The following is a 16,014-nucleotide window of genomic DNA, read 5'->3' as shown; positions in this document are numbered from 1 at the left end:
CCTCGCTCAGTATCCTCACTCAAAAGTCTTTGATGCTAGAAGGTCATCCCAGCCATTCTGCTGCTGCTACACAGGCCCAGCCCTAAAGTAGCCAAAATAACTAGGGTTCTATTTGATCCCAAAAGATCCCCAGGAAAGAGTAAACCTCCTTAGAACTTGGGGAAAAAAGCTGGCCAGGTGCGGTGGCTCACACCTGTAATCCCAGCACTTCGGGAGGCCGCGGTGGGCAGATCACTTGAGATCAGGAGTTCGAGACCAGCTTGGCCAACATTGTGAAGCCCCGTCTCTACAAAATATTAGCCGGGTGTGGCAGTGCATGCCTGTAGTCCCAGCTACTCAGGAGGCTGAGGCACAAGAATTGCTTGAGCCTGGGAGGCAGAGGTTGAAGTGAGCCGAGATCGCTCTACTGCACTCCAGCCCAGGCGATGGAACGAGACTCTGTCTCAAAAAAAAAAAAAAAAAAGAAGAAGAAAAGGACTTAGGAAAAAAAATTAAGCAGAAGTCCTGGAGGAGAAAAAAACCTTGTATAATCTGGTCCCAAGCCACCACACCACTCCTCCTGTCACCCACTCCAGAGAAACAAGGTCCTAGTGGGCCCTGTGCAGGTTTATCTGAGTCTCTCCTGAATACTTGCTCCACCTAGAACAAGGCTCATCTCTAAGACATAATCTTGCCATTGTAGAATTCATTCTGTCGTTCAACAAATATTTCTTGAACACCGGCCACGTGACAGGCAATCTAGGTGCTTGGTATAAATCCATGAGCAAAACAGACAAGAAGTCCCTATCCTGGTGGAGCTTATGTTTTTGCATAGGAGGAAAGACAATAGATAAAATACATTTTTAAAAAATACGGCCGGGCGCGGTGGCTCACACCTGTAATCCCAGCACTTTGGGAGGCCGAGGCGGGCGAATCACAAGGTCAGGAGATCGAGACCACGGTGAAACCCTGTCTCTACTAAAAATACAAAAAATGAGCCGGGCGAGGTGGCGGGCGCCTGTAGTCCCAGCTACTCGGGAGGCTGGGGCAGGAGAATGGCCTGAACCCAGGAGGCGGAGCTTGCAGTGAGCCAGGATCGCGCCACTGCACTCCAGCTTGGGCGACAGAGCAAGACTCCGTCTCAAAAAAAATAAATAAATAAATAAAAAATAAATAAAAAATAAAAAATACGTAGCCTGGGCGCGGTGGCTCATGCCTGTAATCCCAGCACTTTGGGAGGCTGAGGCGGGTAGATCATCTGAGGTCAGGAGTTTGAGACCAGCCTGGCCAACATGGTGAAACCCCGTCTCTACTAAAAATACAAACATTAGCCAGGTGTGTGGCACGTGCCTGTCATCCCAGCTACTTGGGAGGCTGAGGCAGGAGAATCGCTTGAACCCGGGAGGCGGAGGTTGCAGTGAGCCAAGATGGCGCCACTGCACTCCAGCCTGGGCGACAGAGTGAGACTCCATCTCAAAAAAAAAAAAAAAAAAAAAGTAGTAATTTTGAAGGTGAAATTGAGGAGGAAAAAAAAAGAGCAGGGTAAGGGGATCCCAAGTGCTGTGGACCACAGAGGTGGAATGGGCTTATGAGCTGCAGTTTTAAATAGGGTAGTTGGGGAAGGTCTTGATGAGAAGGGGCTGTTTGAGCTGGGTCCCAAAGGAGGTAAAGGAGAGAACCTGGGGCCCCTGGGGAAGTGGCTTCCCGGGGGCAGGGCAGCCTATGCAGTGTGTGCCAGGAGTGGGGCAAGCCTGCAGGAAAGCAGGAACAGATGACTTCAGAGGTGGGGCGGGGCGTAGGGCACGCAGAGCATGTTAAGGCTCTAGGGAGACTCATTGGAGGGCTCTGAGCAGATGTGACTTACACTTTAACAGGATTTGTCTGGCTGCTGTGTGGAAAACAGTCCACAGAGGGAAAGGGTGGAATCAGGAAAGCAGTTAGGCAGCCATTGCAGTCAATAATCCAGATGAGAGATGAGGGTATCTTGGATCAGGGTGGTAGTGATGGAGATGGTGAGAAGAGGTCAGGTTCAAGGTGCATTTTTTTTTTTTTTTTTGAGATAGAGTCTTGCACTGTTGTCCAGGCGGGAGTGCAGTGGCACAAACTGGGCTTACTGCAACCTCCACCTCCCAGGCTCAAGCAATTCTCCTGTCTCAGCCTCCCAAGTAGCTGGGATTACAGGCACCCATCACTACACCCGGCTAATTTTTGTATTTTTAGTAGAGACGAGGTTTCACCATGTTGATCAGGCTAGTCTTGAACTCCTGACCTTAGGTGATCCATCCACCTAGGCCTCCCAAAGTGCTGGAATTACAGGCATGAGCCACTGTGCCCAGCCTGCATTTTCAATTATAACTTACAAACTACTTGGGATACCAGTCATTCTTGTGAAACAGATAAGACCGTACACTCTACCATACTGCAATGATGTGACTTGAGAGGTCCAGAAAATTCAAACTAGTTGAGGAAAATGTAGGAGAGCTTTATTTTTTATTGGGTCTCTGCTGTTGAAGAAAGCACAAAAGTAACAATAGTGAACTTATAAACTACTGCAACACACTGAAATGAGTCAATCCCAAATGATCATGAGGCTGCCACTTCCTCAAACCCTGTCCTCATTCCTGCAGAAGAGAAGAACTTTAACCATTTGAAAACTGGCAGAAGGACCACAGGCAGGCATGGTAAATTCTAATTTGCATTTATTTGCAATTTATACAGGCTTTACTATGCTATGTCAGTATGTGATTAATGGAATGACCTTAGCAATTGTTGCAACCAGAATGAGAGGTGCAGACCATTACTACATACAAATTCGAAAGAGAAAAAGATCATGGTAAACTGGAGAAGAGAAGGCTCCTGAAGAAGGGGCTGGAGAAGTGCAATAGGCAGGGAGCGAGGATGAGGAAAGGCATTCCTGGCGGGGCAGACTGCATGTATAAAGGCTTGTAGTAAGGAATCAACTTGGATAACAAGGACAGCAAGGAAGGTGAGTTGACCAAACCCAAGGTAAGGTTGCATGATGGAAGCTTTGAAGGCCAGACTGCACAGCCCAACAGGCAGCTGGGGAGCCATTGCTGATCTTTGAGAAAGGGAGTGGTTGTGTCTACACAGTGAAGATTAACCTGGTGACTGTGGGTGGGGTGACTCAAGGCAGGCAGAGGCAAAACAAAAGTGGGAGATTTAGGAATTGACCACGGCAGTAAAACCTGGCATAAGTTGCATGGTGGTGGCAGTGGTGACGGGGAGTTGTGTCGAATGGAGAGGGTTTGGAAGGAAGACGGCAAACCGGGTTGGTACAGATGGGTTTTGACGTGGTGCTGAGAATTGCAAACGAGGATGTGCTAGAGGTCAGTTTTCTAATGTGTCTGCCTAGATGTCAGTGATGTGAGACTGTCTTGGAGGCAGGAGGTATGGGGTTCATGCTCCAGTATGTTGGGAAACATGGCATCTGACGTGTCCCTCTAATAGTTCACAGTGTGCATGAGAAGGTAACAGGCTCTGATGCTTTGTCTAAGCCAACATTTCGACCCCCGTATTTTTGCTGACCCTTTGAGCCAATGGTTTGAGGTTCCATGGGCCACAGTTCGGGAGATGCTATGGCGATACAGTCCCAGAATTGGGCGAGAACTATGTACCCTAAATAATTTGGAGAGCCAGCAGGATAAGGGTGACTCCAGAAGCTGATACTAGTCTGTCACTAGGAAAGAAAGCAGAGAGTCAGGGCTGAGGGTCCCAGGACAAAGCATCCAGCGAGACAGCTGGAGCAGAGAGAAGGAGCAACACAGCCGGAGATAGCACTCAGAGAGGAAAGCCGAGGACCACGGAATCTTGTATTGGAAGGAAAGGGACATGTTTCAGAAAAATGGCAGCTCCCTCCATCTGGATGCTTCCTTAGCCTCCTGGCCTCTCCAAGTCCGGCCTCCTCCAAGAAGCCTTCTCTAATGCCAAGACACACCACCTCGTTCCCCTGCACCCTGCACTTCCCTGCCACTTCCCTTATCATCTGCACGTGCTGTCTCTGAGTGTCCTTTGCTTCCCCGGCAAGGCTGTGAGTTTCTCGTCTCCCATGACCAGCAGGATAGATGCTCAATATGTTTGCTGATTGGAGGGATGGTTGAAGAGAGGAAGGCAGGTGTAGACAGGGGAGATCATTCAGATCTGAGTGAGAACTGAGGAGGGGCAGGCAGGCTGAGTACGGAGGAGGCTAGGTTCTTCCCAGCTGCCTCTGGGGTACCCCTGGTGGAGGCTGCTCCCACCTTGTGGGGAGCAGTTGTGGGGCCCTTTTGAGAGTGGTAAACAGATGGGACCTAGTGAGCAGGGAGACGCCTGAGGTTCCAGGGAGGCTGCTGCAGAGACAGGCGGTCAGGACAAAGATCCCATTAATATGTACTGGGCAGCTGCTGGCTTACCTGCACCAAGGATGGTGGTAGCGGGTGGGGAGTGGGGTCCTCCACGGCGGTGTTCCTTTGCCAGCGCTCACATGTACAGGAGCCCCTGGGCAGTCCCAGCTCAGCCGCGTGACCTTGGATGAGTGAGTGGCCTCCCTTCCTTGGGCCCTGTGTTTTCGTCAGCCCTTCCAGCCCAAATTCCTGGAAGGCCTTTCCTCTTTCCTAGAATCTCCACCCTGCTGCAGCCTGCCGAGTGGGACAGCACCCCACACATGCCCCGGGAGGAGCATGATTCCCATGGAGTGAGAGATACTGAATCAGAGAGTGAGCAGGCAGCAGTATACCAGCAAACTGGCCCTTTACGTGGGCCTGGAGCGAGCAGGGTCTGAGCGGCTGAGGTCAGCCTTCTGGGCTTGCCCTAGACCCGCAGCCTAGTGCCTCTGACTGAGGCCAGCTATGGTCTCCGGTGCCACCCTGTGGTGGTGCCAGGAACCGTTTCCCTTAGCCTCACCTCAGGGCCTCTTTGGCCTGTGGCATGGCCCTGGTTTCAACCACCTTCCCAGGCCCTGTAAGGCAAGGGAAGGGGCAGCGTTAGCCAAATAACGGTACTGTGGCCCGGCCCCACTGGCACAGAAAGCCACCCATCCAGCCTTCTCTCCCGTCCCACCTGCTTCCTTTCTCTTCTTTTCACCTTTCCTGCCTCCTTGTTTCGGCTGTGTCCACTGAGCATACAGATTTGCCCATTCACGTTCATGTCAGCATAGGTGTGCGGGCCCTCCCGGCATGTGCTCCCTGAGTGACAGGCTTGCTATGATGGCAAGGGTGTGTGCCTGTGCATGTGCCCACTTGCGTGTACTCGACATTGCTACACACGCATACACGCACGTGCTTTCGCCCCCATTTCTGCCGTCCTTGCGCTGTGCTCGTCCCCCGCCATGCCGGTGTCTTACACTTATAACCCAGGCTGGCAGCACTACCAGGCCCCCACCTTGCCCTGCAGGCCCAGACCACAGCCAAGAACCACAGCCCTGGTTTCTGGCACCTTGGCAGCTGATTGGCACTCACGGGGCATCTCCTGAGCCAGTGCCTGGGAACCTGTTTTCCCTGTGCCCTGCAGGCAGACAAAATCAGGTGCAGAACACCTAGGTGGCTCCTGGTTCTGGGTCTTGGAAGCCAAGGCGATGGGGTTGGGACACAGTGACTGCCAGGTGTCTGGCAGAGGGGTATCGGTGACATTTGCACACGTTCTATGTGCAGGAAAAGCAACGTTGCATTATTGCTGGGTGACGTCAGGCAAGTTATTTAACCTCTGCAAGCCTCTGCTCCTCGGATATCCAATGAGAATGAATGGCATACCTCCTCAGGGTTGTGGCAGTGAATGGCATCGAGTGGACAGTGTGCTGAAGCTGGCAGTGGCACATGTGTCTCACTGCACCATGAGTGGGGATTCAGCTGGGCCAGCACCACACCAAGGACAGTGGGGATGGAAGGCCCTGGTGCTGTGGGTACTGCCTTCTGCCTCTCCTCTTGCCTGTCTCACTCCAGCTACCAACGCTGCGGCATGTTAGGGCTCCAGGAAGGGTGGGGTGCTGCGGGGCCTCGAACTGGAGCTGCTCAAACCTGGGGTGCAGACAGCCTGTCCTTCCTGGCCTCTCCTTTCCCTGCCTCCCCGCCTCCCTCCCACCCCTTCGACACCCCAGGAGCACACGCTGATGCTGTCCCCTCCATCTCTTTTCCTCACCCAGAATTCCCCTACACCCCGTCTCCTCCCGAACATGGGCGGCGCGCCGGGCCGGTGCCCACGGCCATCATTGGGGGCGTGGCGGGGAGCGTCCTGCTGGTGCTGATTGTGGTCGGCGGGATCGTGGTCGCCCTGCGGCGGCGCCGGCACACCTTCAAGGGTGACTACAGCACCAAGAAGCACGTGTATGGCAACGGCTACAGCAAGGCAGGCATCCCTCAGCACCACCCGCCGATGGCGCAGAACCTGCAGTACCCCGACGACTCGGACGACGAGAAGAAGGCCGGCCCGCTGGGTGGAAGCAGCTATGAGGAGGAGGAAGAGGAGGAGGGCGGTGGAGGGGGCGAGCGCAAGGTGGGCGGCCCCCACCCCAAATATGACGAGGACGCCAAGCGGCCCTACTTCACCGTGGATGAGGCCGAGGCCCGTCAGGACGGCTACGGGGACCGGACTCTGGGCTACCAGTACGACCCTGAGCAGCTGGACTTGGCTGAGAACATGGTTTCTCAGAATGACGGGTCTTTCATTTCCAAGAAGGAGTGGTACGTGTAGCCCCCCTTCCAGAGCCTCTGTCTGTGCCCGCTCCTCCCAGGCCCTCCCCGCACGCCCCCCACCTCCCACTCCAGGAGCTAAACAGAGACTTGCCCAGCTGCCCAAAACCAGCCCCGAACTCCTGGGGGGCCAGGGGAGCCCAGGGCAGCCACGACTTGGCTTTGTGTTTTATTTCCTCCCTCTCCTCCGCCCTTCCCCATGGTGTTGTGTTCGACTGTGGCTTTAGTGTTACTGTATCTTCCCTTTTAGGGGCCCCACCCACGGGCCCCACCCGCCTGCCCTCTGTGTAGGGAGCCCTGTTCTCGTCTTGTGTACCTGGGCATCCCTCCAGGGTTTGGGGAGCCAGCCTCCCCCGCCCCCCAACACTGGAATTCATTTGTGTTTCTTCACTGGGGGTGGAGGGCTCAGGGGGCTCTAAGAGGGAAAAGCCCCCCACACCCCCAGATGCTGCTCCTCCTCCCGGGGAGAGGGAACCCAACACCCACCAGTGAAAGCCGATGCATCCGGGAGTTTGGACCTTGGGTCTGGACAGCCGGTGTACCCAAAAGGTAGGGGGAGGGGTGCGGCTTCTCCCCAGTTCCCAGGGAGTCTTGTTTGTGAAGCGGGGCCTTGGGCAGTGTTTTCCTGCTGAGGGTGGTTTTGCATTTTTTTTCCTCATTGGCCCACAGAGAGTGGAGTTGGCCTAGCTCTGATGCGTTCCGTCTTTATCCCCAATGTGCCCCCTCCATTAGGGGCTCCAGATGGGCTCTGGCCCACACTTGCTCCTGCCTCTGCTGACACATGCACACACACACACACACACATGCACACACTGCTCCTCTCTGCCTGCTCTCCCCTGGGGTCCCATGCCCTGCCCCATCCTGACACTGCCCAAGGCCCACCCATCTATTTCCACCTGGTTCCCCCTTTAAGCTGAGAATGGGGGCAGCCTATAGAAGCTTCCAGAGACGGCTGAGACTGGGCCCTCGGTGCCTCCACCCTAGGATCTCAGGCCCACCCCAAACTGCTTCTTACAGCATGGAGGTTTCTCTGATTTCTCCCTTATCTAGCAACACTTGGTTCTGTTGGCTAGTCAGGGCTGGGATCCCGGGGGGAACCACCTGCAGGAGTCAGAAGTGAAGCAACGTCCACACGGAGGGCAGTGGAGAAGGAAGCCCACGTGGCAGAAGCTCTGCAAACAGTCTGAGGGACTGAGGAGTCCATAGGATGCCTCACACACAAAGGCCATTGTCAAAGCCTGGGGCCTGGCAGAAAGTGAGGGGGGTGGGGCCGCTAGGCCACCTCCTGCGCAGCCATACCCTGGTCCCCATTCTGGGATGAGGGGAGGGCCTGGGAAAAGCCCTCCCTTTGAGTGCAGATTCCCTTTTTGAATGGGACATTGAGTTCCTATCAGCCACCCCAGACTGGGTCTTCCCATGTATGTAATGGAGGAAGACCCCTCCCAGCCCTCTCTCAGTCCCCCAGCTCGAAGTGCCTCAGTTCCTCCATCTGCTCCCAGATTCCCCGGCACTCTAGACTTTAGACAGGCATGCCCATGGGAAGGACCCTGGGATGGAGAGGCAGGCTTCGCGGCCCTTCATGCCTGCCCACTGGGATCCCAGTTAACTCACCCCAGGGTGTCAGGGGCTCTGCAGGATGGCAAGTGTTGGGGAGGAGGGAGGCAGACCACTCTGCCCCACGGGCACTGACCCACCCTGCCATAGGCTTCCTGAGGGAGCCCCCCAGGCCCTCCCTCCCCTCCCTGGTGCTGCTATTGAACCCCCAGCCAGCTCCGTTTCTGCCCTGGCAACCCTGGGCCCAGCAGGTGGGCCATCGTTGTCTGGCCCTCACTGCCCTGGCCCCAGCCCAGGCTGCCCAGTAGCCACGTAGCAGAAGTCTGAAGCCATGCCAGCCCTGGTGCGGCTCTCCCCTCCTCACATTTGGGGTACTGGATGGGGCGAAGTTAGGGGAGAAAATTATGGGGTCTTTCCAGCCACAGGGCAGAGGGAGGTGGAGGAGCTGGGCTGCTTCTCCCTGCAGTATTAGTGTCCCCCAGGGCAGGGGACCTTTTCCACATTACATCACTGCCCCATCCCACCTTACACCACTCTGGCCCCTCTGCTTGGTCCCCTTTTCCCCCAGGCAAGAGGCAATCCCAGGGGCCTGCCTGATAGAGGCATTTCCTGTCCCTGTCTCCTCCTGCATCTCCTTTATCCTGCACTGCCACACCCTATTCCCCATTCTGTGATGGACTTTGAAGGCCCCAAGCCCAGCCAAAGCACTGAGTTCCCCCTTAAGACACCTCCACACCCTCCCTACAAGCAAAGCACAAATTTGGGGGTCCATGTAGCATGGGCCACGTAGGAGGCTCCTGACTTGCCAGGGGCCCAGCCTCATCATACCCACCGAGCAGCTGCCAGCCTGGGCTGAGCGTGGGCATGAGGCAGGGGTCAGCACTTGGGCCTAGGGATGTGAGGTTTTCTGTGCACCAAGTTTGTGGGAAGGTGGGCACTGCTGCTGGACCCACAGACACAGTCAGCTGGCAAAAGGGAGGTCTACCCCAGCAGAGAGATGAGGACGTTTGGCTTCTCCTTCATGCCCACAGCATGAGCTGAGCTTCTGCTTTGCTGGAAATGAAATAAACTTGGTATTAATTGTGCCAAGGCCTCCTAAGTTGTCATCCTGCCTCTTGTTGCCCTCCCTGTCCTTGCCCCCGCCCCACACCCACGCCCCTGTTTCCTTACAGATTTTGATATTGTTCTAATGTGTAACAACCATCCAAGTCCCCTTTTATCAGAAGGGTCTGAAAAGCAGCAGCATAGAGTAGGTGAACACAGGCCTGCAAGTGCGACCACCTCGGACCTAGCACATGTGCCCACAGAGGACACACTCACACCTCCAACATACCCACGCACAGGTGTGTGTACACACACGTACACACGCATGCGTGCACAGCCAGATGGCCACTCAGCACAGATGTGGCAGAGGGAATGGTCTGATCCTGCTGAAAGCCCTTAAGGAGAAAAAAAGATTTCCCAGTGCCCGAGCTATAAGAGAGCCTCATAGGGGCCCTGTTTCCTGGGCATGTGCCCCCTCTGCCAGCCAACCCCCACGTGCCCAAGTCACTGGTGCAATAACTTTACTGCCTTCGTCAGAGCAGAGAAATTGGGAATTGTGTTAGGTGGGTGTAGGCAGCTCTGCTGAGCCAAGCAGACACGGGTGTCCCCTCCTCTGGGAGGAGGGGAGTGCTCCCAGGCCTCGGGTCCAGACAGAGACCGCCAAAGCCTGACTGCCAACAGAAACCCTCTCCTAGTGAGGGGCAGGTGGGGGCACCCCAGGTCCCCACACCCACAGGGAGGCTTCACACACCGCCTAGTGCCGGGGATGCCAGGAGGCAGGCCCCTCTGCTGCGGCCCAGGTGGTGAGGGTGCCCAGGCCTCTGCTGCTGCCACCGCTGCCAACACTGCCCAGCTTGCAAGGCCAGGAGGAGCCCCTGTCCCACTTGGTGCTGCTGCTCTTCTGACCCCTGCTGTGAGGAATGGGATTCTTGGTCGAAAAAAATTGGTTTTCCTTTTTTGTATAAATGAAAAGAATCCAGGAGAAGCTGCCACCCTCCCCTCCAAGCGTGATGCGCTACCTTGCTTTGGCGTCTTGTCGCCCTTTCCGCCTTTGGTCCAGGGACAGCCCAGCAGATCCTCCTGGTTCTGACCTGGGGGTGTTTGCATCACCCCCTTTTACTTGTATTAAAAAAAAATGATGGGTTGAAAATGTATTGAGGAAAAAAAATGTACTTTTTTATAAATAAAGTGTTTAAAACAAACTGGTTTGCATCCCATCACTGCCCTGTTCGATGGCAGTGGGGACGGGGAAGGGGTGGAGCTGGACGGGGTGGTGCAGAGGGATGGTGAGGGGAAGGGACCCCCACCCCGTGCCCAGGTTCCAGGGTTCCAGAGGAGCAGGGGCCCTGAGGGAGACTGCTCACAGGCTGCCCCAGAACCATCTTCCATGCAAGTGAGAAGACTGTGGACTTTGACGGCAGCATCGTAGACGGAGGGGTGGGCGTCCACAGACAGAGGAAGGCCTTTAAGAAAGTAAGGCCTAAGAGGGCTGGGGGTGCACACAGCAGAGAGGGAGAGCCCTGCACCGGCTGGCGCCTTCCTGGGGGTATGGGTGCCTCCTGCCCCAGACTCCAGTTCCCCTGTCACCCACTCCTGCTGTCCTGTTCCTGCCATGTCCCCTCCTGTGGCTGTTTGGAGACGAAAACCAGCAGTGTCACACCTGCTGTGTTAGGTCCCTGGGGATGGAGAAGAGCTGAGAGCTTTATCCTTTCATCTTCTATTTCGAAGATACTGCCCAGCCCCAGCCCCTGCAAGCTCTCCCTGTGACCCACCCCTCCTGTGTCCCCCATTTCTCTCCAGGGGGCTGGTTGTTTGGAGAGATTTTCTTGTTCCTTGGTTACCTCCCTACTCTCCCCACCAGCACCATCTGCTTCCCATCTCCTGGGCTGGAATGCAGGACAAATTGATCCTGGGGGTGGAAGTGGCAGGGGCTTCAGAGACTGCCCCCTCCCAGCCATCCCTCCGTCACCCCCCGCACCCAGTAGCATCTTCTTTCACTGAAATCCATACCAACGACTCCTGGGAAAGGGAGGGGGTAGGAATGATAGAGCCAAGATGGCTGCTTAGCAGAAAACCCTCCTGCCCGTTGTGGGCAAGGTCACATCCTCCACACCCAGGACTGGGGCTGGACAGGCAGAAGTAGGCGTGCAGAAGGAGAAGCCAGCAGCTGTTGGCAGCTGGCTGAGCCTCCTCTGGAAGGCCAAACCCAGCATCCTAGAAGGGGCTGTGTTTAGATGTTGATATTCGAATGAGATGCAAATTGGTTGTTTAAGCGGTCACTTCCTCAGTTTTCCAGGCTGTCCGTTTAAGTTAATTTTTAATTTGTGCAGGCAATAAATGCTTAATTACATTATTAATATATTGGAAGAGAGCAGCGGACAGAACGTCCTAATTGGCATTTAACTAGAGTGTTCTGGCAAATTAGCCAAGACTCTCCAGCAGCGGAAGGAGGGCAAGTCGGTTAGTCTCAGGCACAACCCCTGTGGACAGAGCTTTGGGCTGGAGAAGCCAGACTCAGTCCCTTCCCCAGGCCTCGGTGCCAGGATGTCCCCTTACAGACATCCCGGCCCAAAGGATACTGGGAGTCCAGGGCCATACTCTTAGTCTTCTAGTCCAGTTGGGCTTTGGAAGAACTTTCTGCTAGGCTGTGGCTCCTTCTGCCCAAACCACAACCCTTGCCTCCATCCCTCCACCACCACCCTCAGCAGAGCAGAGGACCAAAGGCCCGGAAGCAGCACCTGTCTGAGTGTCTAAGGTCCCCCTGGGATGTGTCCACCATATCCCTATCTTGGCTGGTGGGCCCAGGACTAAGCTCCTCTCTGGAGACCGTAGAGGCCTTTCTCTCCATTCCCCTATCCTACCCACTCCTGGTTGCAGACGGTTAAGGAGATAAACTTGATGAATTCAGGAATTCATTTATTCATTTACAACACGTTTTTGGCCACTCCGGGACTGCAATCCTGTGAGAGCCACACCCAGCATCCCGGCTCTAAAGAATTCAGAACCCTGGGTATCCCCGATTCCAAAATGGCCAGTGCCATCCTTGCCACAGGCTGTCGCAGACTTGTGTGTAAAGTGCTGGGGTAGCACAGGACAGGAGTGGGTCATTGTGTTTGGGAGGGTCTGGAGTGACATTTCACCTGGACCTTGAAGGATGTGTAGGAGTTCTCCAGACAGAGATCTGTTAAGAGTATTTCCGGCAGCCTTGAGAATTTACCATCTTACATTAGTTGTTCTAAAAGAGATCATCTACTCCAACACACTCATTCTGCACATGGAGAACTAAAATCTAGAGAGGAAACTATGATTTGGCCCAAGTGTGTGCCAAATATGCTCAAGGGCACAGCCACATCCCAAGAGCAGCAGGAGGGGAGGAACCCAGGGGAAGGGATGGCACCAGCCTGACTCCTGGGAGGATGCGAGATCTAGTATAAGCTTCTGTTCCCTCACAAAGCAGCAAGAACCCCCAGTGGGATATAAACTGAGTTTGCAGGATCCCTATTGGTGTTAAGTGGAGCTGTCAGAGTCAGATGGGCTCATCAGGGAAGACTTCCTGGAAAAGGTTCTATCTGACATGGTTTGAAGAATGAGAAGGACATGGATTGGGTGAGAAAGTTGGAGGAGGAAAGCCCTCTGAACGCTCTAGGGGAGCTCCAGCTAGACCTGCTTCTGAAACCGGCACTCTGTACCAGTTCCCACAGCTGGAGGCTCTTTCCCCACATCCTCCAGACACCATGCAGAGCAGCACTATGCAGAGCAGTCCTTGGGTTCTACCCAGATGTTGGCTTCTTGGACCCCAGATCCTATTTTCTCCCCTGGTTTACAGGCTTGATGGCAGAGCCAGACCAAGTCTCTCTCTATGGGGGACTGCGTTTCCACTCCCCATCCCCAGAACAACTCCCAGATGAGGCGCTGCAGGCAATGTCCTCACCCCAGCCTCCCCTCTGCCAACCATGCCTCCCACAGCACACACATAGCACACACAGACACTCCAGGAGCTGGGGCCTCATCTAATCTGGCCCTTCTGGCAACTTGGCATCCAAGCTCATCTTGAGCTCCATGGAGAAAAGCACAGGGCTGGCTGCCTGGCTTGAGAACCAGCTGTAGGGCATCAATCATCAACATACATCACAGGCCCCATTGAGCGCAGAGAACTTGACTCAGGCTACACTCCAGAATCATCTGGGGATTTTTAAAAATCAGGCCTCGCCCCACGCCAATAGGGTCAAAGCCTCTGGGATTGGGATTGGGGCCTAGACAGACTTTTTTTTTTTTTTTTTTTTGAAATGGGGTCTTGGTTTGTCACCCAGGCTGGAGTGCAGTGGCACAATCACAACTCACTGCAGCCTCGACCTCCTGGGCTCAAGCAATCCTCTTGCCTCAGCCTCCCAAGTAGGCTACAGGCACTTGCCACCATGCCCAGCTAGTCTTATTTTTATTATTATAATTATTGTTATTGTGTAGAGACAGGGGTCTCCCTATGTTACCCAGGCTAGTCTCAAACTCCTGGCCTCAAGCAATCCTCCCAAAGTGCTGGTATTATAGGCGTGAGCCACTGTGCCTGGTAACAGGCTTTTTTTTTTTTTTTTTAGACAGAGTCTCGCTCTATCACCAGGCTGGAGTGCAGTGGTGGGATCTCATCTCACTGCAACCTCCGACTCCCTGGTTCAAGCGATTCTCCTGCCTCAGGCTCCCCAGTAGCTGGGACTACAAGCATGCGCCACCATACCCAGCTAATTTTTGTATTTTTAGTAGAGACAGGGTTTCACCATGTTGGCCAGGATGGTCTCCATCTCCTGACCTTGTGATCCACCCGCTTCGGCCTCCCAAAGTGCTCCACTGCACCCAGCCCTAACAGGCATATTTTTAATAAGCTACCCAGGAGATTCGAATGGATAGCCAGCGTGGAGGCAGAGGCCGCCCCAGGTGTCAGTCCTGAGGAAGAGGTGGGTCTTGAGATAGGAAAATGGGACTGAAGGGGTGGGGAGTTGGGTGATTCCGTGAATTAGCACACATAGGGTTTGAGTGCTGAATAATGCTATTTACTGTTGTCATCATTAGTTGTCATCCATCACTTTCATGTTCATCATTATCGTCACCTGTGAGACTTGGGATCCCAGATGACAGTGACTGTAATGGAGGTCACCACCTGAGGCAAGTAGGGGGCAGGGTGGAGCCACACCCATAATCCTCACGAAGCAGGTTTTTGGGATTTAGATCACCTATGGGCGCTTGGTCCCTGGGCATCTTCCAGAAGGGGAAGAGGGATTATGAAAGAGCCCAGGCAGGAGGTCCCATAGGCCCTCTCTGAATGGAGCTCCTTGCTCCATGATGCTGTCAACCTAGGAGAAGTGAATGTGCTTCATGAAGGAAGGTGACGGTTCCCCCATATCCCTTTTAGGCAGATGAGGGAGGACCCTCTGAGAGAGGCGGAAGGGGAGGGTGGCAGGGCCTGTGCTCTTAAGAGTCCTCCGCTCTCTGCCTGAGGACGGGCCCGAAGATCCCTAACAAAGGCCTCTTCTATTCCACAGTGAGTAAAGACCTCCTTGGGGATGACTGAACCAGAGACCAGCTGGCCAGGGTTCCCCAGCCTGATATCCTGCTCATGCCCACCATCCCCTCAGTAGCCAGCTCCTTTTCATTTTGCAACACTCCTGGGACCCTCATCTCTGAGAGCCCCTATGGCTTCCAGGGCAAAAAGGGACAGCAAGTAACAGAACGGCACAAGCTGCCTTCCAACGTAGGCTGGCAGCCCCTTGAGGGCTGGGATCTTGTCTTTTTCTTTTTTAATGTGATGCTTCACAAATTTGCATGTCATCTTTGCACAAGGCCATGCTAATTGTCTCTGTATCGTTCCAATTTTAATACATGTGCTGCCAAAGCAAGCATTGGGATCATGGCTTACTCATCCCCAGTACCCAGCCCAGAGCGAGCACAGAGTGGGTGCTCAACAGAGGCTGAACCAAATTGAACTGATCAAAATGAGAGTCAAAAGAGGCCTTTTAGCTGGGCATGGTGGCTCCTACCTGTAATCCCAACCCTTTGGGGACCTGAGGTGGGAGGATCGCTTAAGGCCGGGAGTTTGAAACTAGCCTGAGTGACACAGCAAGACTTGCATCTCTACAAAGAATTAAAAAATTAGACAGGTGTGGCGCACACCTGTGGTCCCAGCTGCTTAGGAGGCTGAGGTGGGAGGATCGCTTGAGCCCAGAAGTTGGAGGCTGCAGTGAGCTCTAATTGTACCATTGCACCCCAGGATAAGCGACAGAGTGAGATCTTGTGCTTAAAATAAATAAATCAAAATAAAAGAGACCTTTCAGGTGGTGAAGCCCAACCTTCCCCAAGACAGGGGTTTCCCTCCAAATGTGCCCAGCCTCTGGTGCTGGGCAAGTCATTGCCTCTCAAAGTAAGCCCTGATGCCACAGGGCTACCCTTCTATGCGGACAAAATTTCCCTCCCCTAAGCTTCACCCGTTGGTCATCTAGATATTTCCCTGGGAAGCTACACAGAATAACTCCATCTAGCCTTCTTGGGATAGTCCTTCAAATACCGGAAGACGGCTACTCCTCACCAAACCACTTTTTCAGATATTTAAACCTATGCTATCGTCATCAGGCCACTTAGCAACACAGCTGTTAGGAGCCTGGGCTTCAGAGTCAGGCAAACCTGGGTTCAAGTCTTGACTCCATTGATCAGTAGCTGTGGGAAAGCATTGTCACAATGGCCAGCTCAGAGCAAGCCCTCACACCAACATCGA

At 54.2% G+C, this 16,014-nt stretch overlaps 1 protein-coding gene and 1 non-coding gene across 2 annotated transcripts in view; one reads left to right on the top strand and one right to left on the bottom strand.

Annotated features, from left to right (window-relative positions):
* The window catches only part of NECTIN1 (nectin cell adhesion molecule 1), a 68,538-nt gene extending 58,079 nt beyond the window's left edge, over positions 1–10,459 (top strand). The window contains exon 6 of the mRNA XM_015115962.3: positions 6,113–10,459. Coding sequence (XP_014971448.1) covers positions 6,113–6,660 — 548 coding nt within the window. The 3' untranslated portion in view covers positions 6,661–10,459. The remainder of the gene's footprint in view (positions 1–6,112) is intronic.
* Positions 10,460–15,040: 4,581 nt separating this feature from the next.
* On the bottom strand, positions 15,041–15,142 carry LOC114672481 (U6 spliceosomal RNA). Its single transcript, XR_003722896.1, has one exon. It is a non-coding gene; the product is annotated as a U6 spliceosomal RNA (small nuclear RNA).
* Between the last annotated feature and the right edge of the window lie 872 nt (positions 15,143–16,014).

Source organism: Macaca mulatta, chromosome 14 (genome assembly GCF_049350105.2).
Source record: "Macaca mulatta isolate MMU2019108-1 chromosome 14, T2T-MMU8v2.0, whole genome shotgun sequence".
Lineage (NCBI taxonomy): Eukaryota > Metazoa > Chordata > Mammalia > Primates > Cercopithecidae > Macaca > Macaca mulatta.
Note: the sequence above shows the minus strand (reverse complement) of the source record. Positions and strands in the feature narration are given on the sequence as shown.